Source organism: Octopus bimaculoides, chromosome 4 (genome assembly GCF_001194135.2).
Source record: "Octopus bimaculoides isolate UCB-OBI-ISO-001 chromosome 4, ASM119413v2, whole genome shotgun sequence".
NCBI lineage: Eukaryota > Metazoa > Mollusca > Cephalopoda > Octopoda > Octopodidae > Octopus > Octopus bimaculoides.
The window spans coordinates 144,410,467-144,416,452 of NC_068984.1; the positions used below are offsets into that span (position 1 = coordinate 144,410,467).

The 5,986-nt window shown below is 35.6% G+C and overlaps 1 protein-coding gene across 2 annotated transcripts in view; it reads left to right on the top strand.

Moving 5' to 3' along the window:
• The window catches only part of LOC106881919 (uncharacterized), a 44,099-nt gene extending 38,339 nt beyond the window's left edge, over positions 1-5,760 (top strand). For both annotated transcript variants that reach the window (XM_014932441.2, XM_014932440.2), the window contains exon 11: positions 466-5,760. In XM_014932441.2, coding sequence (XP_014787927.1) covers positions 466-475 — 10 coding nt within the window. In that variant the 3' untranslated portion in view covers positions 476-5,760. The remainder of the gene's footprint in view (positions 1-465) is intronic.
• Positions 5,761-5,986: the final 226 nt, after the last annotated feature.

Genomic DNA, 5,986 nt, shown 5'->3' on the forward strand with positions numbered 1-5,986 from the left:
ATATATATATATATATATATATATATATAAATAGGAATGGTATGACAACAAGGGACTGACTGAGACCTTGATATTATGTAATTAGAGGAATTTATCTGTAATATAATATGTGACAATTATTCGGTTGCCTGGATGTTGGGGTGGAAATCTGCTCTGGCATCTCGTCAGTTAAGACAATCAAAAAATGCCAGACATCCGAAACTCAGTGTTTTATTATGACAACCAAATAATTGTCACATATATTGCAGATATGTGTGTGTGTGTGTGTGTATATTTGTTGGTGGGGGGGGGGATCACAAAGAAGGTGAGTATTCAAATATAGGCTTTGTCGGAAGCTGAGGTAGATTTAGTGATGTTGTTTTAGAGTATAAGTCCAGTGTGCCTTGCTGAGGTTCAAGTAAATCAGCACAGTTACCTTTCAAACACTGAACTTCCTACAAATGGTTTTTCTTTTCTCTTTTCCAGAGACCATTGATGACTAGTGGAGCCTTAACTGCCGAAATTCTTTGAATTTATATATTCAGAAATATTTTATTTTCCTTTCTAAACATTTGTCAGAAACCTGGTGAATACTGAACTCAAGACGTTTGAGTTTCTATCGCAGCAAGTATTGTGTTGTCCTTAGACAAGACTCTTAACACAACATGCTTTGCAAATAATAATAATAATAATAATTTTTTAAAAAATCATCCCACCTTTTAAAAAAAAAATTCTAATAATCTAATATTTTTTCCCCTTAAATTCATTTTCCATTACAAGTTTGGAAAATGCATCAAAATATGAGAGAAAATGATATCTGAGACTTCAAATTGTTTGCTAAGGGCTTGTGCAATCACTGTGAGCTGGAATTAAAAAAAAAAAAGAAAAGAAATTGTCTCATGACATCTTTTTGTTGCTACAAGTTCAATTCTTCAATTGTTAGTTGAAGTTACACTCTAACCTCCAGCCCCAAATCTCTTGTCTTAATCCTAATCCTTAACCCCTAACCCCACATCAGCTGTATGATCGAACACCACGGGGAAAATTTCTTTCACATTTGACTCAGTAAATCATTAATGCTGAGAAGAAACCTTTAAATTTCTATTAATGTAGAAGAATGTAAGTTTGGTCTCAATAAGCTAAGGTCATTAATTTTTAATTAATCTTTTTCACTACATCACAACTTGCTCAAAAATGTCACCCCAAACCACATAATTGCCTTCACATGACTGACATGTTAAGATCTCCCTTCATATTTCTCTGGTAGAATCATTAGAGTTGGACTTAAATACTAAGCAGCATTTCTTTCTACACATGTTCTGGTTTCAAATTCTGTCAGGGTTGGCTTTGCTTTCATTCCTTTCGGGGTTGATGAGTACCAGTTGATCACTTGGGTTGATGTAATCCACTAGTGCCCTCCCATCAAAATGTCAGGCCTTGTGCCTATAGTGGAATTTATTATTATTATTATTATTATTATTAATGCTCTGAATTGGCAAAAACCTTTTTTTATGCCAGACATAATGCCTAGCAGTCTTTGTTCTGGTCCTTTTATAGTCTGAGTTCAAAGACCATCAAGGATGATTTTTGCCTGTCATCCTTTCATGGTCAATAAAATAAAGGAGCAGCTAAAGACTGACAAATGACTTGTCCCCTCCCCTCAAAATTATCAGCATTCTGTCTATATTCAAAACTTTATTAGTGGGGCAGTTGTTGGCATTTATTTGTAGAGAATCGGACAGACTGTCTGGCAGTATTTGCGTTTCTTTAGGTTCCAGTTCCAATTTTGCCATAGTTGACTTTCGTCTTTCGTGTTATCATAACAATCACCAATTGTGACAGTTCCACCATTATTATCTCACTACTTGTACTATTTCTATTTGTGTTGCATTTTGAGTGAACCTCCTATTCATTGTATTACTATTGGCTTCACAAATGATAGAATTATGAACATTACCATTACTAGCATTATTATTATATTATAAAAGAAATCATTATTATGAATAACAGCAGCAACAGTATAAAGATGAGGAAGTGTAATAAAAGTAATGATAATAATTACAATAATAGTGGTAGAGGCTACGGCAGTTATATTAGCAACCATAATGGAAATAAGATAAATTAATCTGCAAAATGAGGCAGTATTACAGTGACCTATTGTGGTATAACACTCCCCATGGTCTACAAATATTATACAATTGGTTAGGAAGTTTTCCAATGTCTTGGAGAAGCACTTCCCTCTGTCTCGTAGCTATAGTAGAATCTTTAACCAACACAAAATTAAGCTCTCTTTTTTTGTATAACACCTATTCTGGTTGATAATGCTGCTATTAATCAGCTTAGGATTAGTAAGGATTCCCTCAATAATAGTAATGGCATTAACCCTACCTGGAATTCATTCTTGCTCAACATATCGTGTATGTAGCAGTCTGTGGGCTAAGTTCCAACACTCATTCGATTAGAGATTATAATCCTGTTGGTGGTTAGGGGCAATGATAGTCTAATAATAATAATAATAATAATGATCAAATATATTAGTAATGGCAATCACAACTGTAATGATAATATGAAGAATGCCAATAGTTGTGTTACCAGTAATTGTACAATGAACACCCATCATTTACATAATAATTCTTATAATAGTGACATACTAACACCCTGGCAGTTACAATGTTAAATGTTCCAGCTGATCCAATTGATGGAACAGCCTGCTCGTGAAATTAATAGGAAAGTGGCTGAGCGCTCCTCAGGCCTCCTTAATGTAGTTCTCACGGAGATGTGACGTAACACAATGTAACCAGGTTGGCCCCTTGAAATACAAGTACAACTCAGTTTTGCACTGCAGCAATAAAGTGAAATCAAGTGTCTTGCTCAAGGACACAACATGCCATCGGGAGTCAAACTCATGACCCTCTGATCGTGAGCCAAGTACCCTGACCACTAAGCCACAAACACCTTCAATATTGTCTATAAATGTAACATTAGAACTCACCTACGTATATTTACTTACTCAGAGGTGGGTTGAGAAATAACACTATCTATTCCCTTTGTCATCAATTCATGAATCTGTACCCTTCACATTCTCCCTATTTGTCACCGATGACAGAATGTCCCATACTCTGGGATATCCCAGAAACAGCTGTAAGACCTTGAATATTTTTCCAATAATGTATATGACTTGAGCTGTTTGCCTTAACGTTTGTTGTCCTCTTTAACAATTCTATATCCGTTGCATCGGAAATCTGCAATGGCTCCATAACTACCTTCTCGGCTGTAATCTCGGAGCCCAAGTAATCCGTTACAGCACTTACCTTGCGTACCTAATCTATTAGATCACCTGTGAACTAAACCCCCATACTTTGTGTATTTACTTATGTAGGTTCTTCTTCTTTCAAATTAAGATTTATGTAATCTACTTCACACCTTTTCGAAGGATAAATGAAACGAAAGCACTGTTCTCCAGAAAGTCTGGGAGTTAGAAAACAAAATGTTGAATTTTGTTTTCATTTAATGTGGAGCTTTATCACACACGCTAAGCCATTTGTTAACAATAGATAGGATTGTAATCTCTGCTGTATGGAATTGTTGGAAATCTAAAATGCACAAGAGAGGTTCTTTTATTCTTTTACTTGTTTCAGTCATTTGACTGTGGACATGCAGGAGCACCACCTTTTAGTCGAGCAAATCGATCCCAAGACTTATTCCTTGTAAGCCTAGTACTTATTCTATCGGTTTCTTTTTTGCCGAACCACTAAATTATGGGGAAGTAGACACACCAACATCGCGTGTCAAGTGAAGTTGGGGGGACAAAAACACACACATACATATATATATGGCGGGCTTCTTTCAGTTTCCGTCTACCAAATCCACTCATATGGCATTGGTCGGCCCGAGGCTATAGTAGAAGACACTTGCCCAAGGTACCACGCAGTGGGACTGAACCTGGAACCATGTGGTTGGTAAGCAAGCTACCTTACCACACAGCCACTCCTGCTCCTGTTTGCTTTTAATAGATTGAACAAACTAAAGGTTTATACTTCTATAGGACTGAATGCTAAACCTGGGGTACATACCTTCATCACCAGTGACAGGATTTATGATTTATCTTCGCAGCCTAGCATACCTCTGTCATTATGGTTGTAACTGATCATATTCAAACAACCCTTTGTTCTAACGACACATACTGATGATTGTTAGCGGACGTTAAACGATGATGATGATTTTATATTCCTCATTATTTATATTTAATAACTTTTTGTCAGTTTACTTTTAGCACTGGCTTATCTATAATAACTGTCACCATCTCTAGTTACACACCTAATTCTTTATAATTTATTATTCTATAAACTCTCTTGACACTATTTAGCATATAGGGCCTCTGTAACTCTTACAATTTTTAACATTGTCTTATTAAGCCCAAGAATTACATTATTTACATTTGACGGCTATTTGTCCTCATCTTGTTTGTAAATAATTCCTCCTCTCTTAAATATAGAACTGTATAATCCCAATAATTTTAAATCACTAGGGAATGTTTTATCTATTGTACCAGAACAATTTTAATTAACTTACTTTATTCTAAATAATTTCTGGCAACTTTGGTTGTTATAAACATTAATGCCTTTGGATTATCACGTTTATCAGTTCTGCTTTTCTTTCTCAATTAAGCTCTGGTCTTTCAACTGACAGATTCTTTGCAGCTAAGTAACCGATAACTTCTTACTGTGTTGGTCAAGCTCTCATTATTATTATTCTAGGATGTTCATTTATTCATTCATGCCAATACCATCTTCCTCTGTACGTGATTTATCTTTTTCTTTCTTTTCCTTTTACCTCCCCTTCTTTCCTTCTTCCAGAATTCTGCAGAGAACCGAGCTCAGCTGCAGTTTTAACTGCCATTATTTGCTGGATCTCTTGTCACTACATTCCGAGTGCAAGTTCCGCTGAGGTCGACTTTGCCTTTCATCCTTTCGGGGTCGATAAATTAAGCACCAGTTGCGTGCTGGGGTCGACGCGATCGACTATCCACCCACACTCAATTTCCTGGCCTTGTGCCTATAGTAGAAAGGATCATTAGCTGAATCTCCATTAAATGATGCTAATATACTTGTTGTTCAATAATATTGTTTTGGATCAAACGAATGCTGACTTTTAAGGTAATATTATAACAGTAAACGTCTCTTTTTTCCCCTTTGAGCCACATTGGCAGCTGCCTTTGAACATGTTTTGATGGGGGACCAGATGTCATGCTTGGTTCCTTATTATCTGCAACTGTTGGTCTTTGTGGATGAGGTCACAAGACTTAATGACTTCTTTAGGATTATTAATGCCTTTAACTGCCCTTATATTTGACTTTATTCTACCATCCACCCCTCTCGATTGGCAGGTTGCAGACGCACCCACCTTCAATTTCTTAAATGTTGGTAATTATGATTTTAACTTCACTTGTTGATAAATCAACCAGTCACACGTTAATATGGTTGCCTGATAAGTTGGGTGTTATGTAGCGTTAGACAGTCTAACTAAATTCTATTATGCTTATGTCATAATATAGACTCTGAATGAAATAATTGAAGCAATTACCAGAAAGGCCCATTAGTCTATATAATATATATACACACTCACATACATACACTGTGCCTTGGAAAAAAGATGGGATGGCCATGGCTGGAACGTCTTTTCACACAAGTTTGCTCAATAAGGACTGACTGACAGCTAAACAATAACACACAAACATATCTTTATAAACATAAATACATAAAAAAAACAAGCTAACACCAATTGCTTTGAATTTGTTTATTCCAATCAAACTTTTAGATATGCCAATCTATACAACTTGTCTTGTCTTATTTTTTTTTTCTGATATTTTTTTCTTGCAATTAAATTTGCAAAATGAAAAGTTCTACAAAAATGGAAGATGTTCTTCCTGCCAAAAATTAAAAAAAAAACAATTTTAGTCTAAAGTTCAGTGATTGCTGGTAATTAGTAATTGTGGTGGTGATACTAG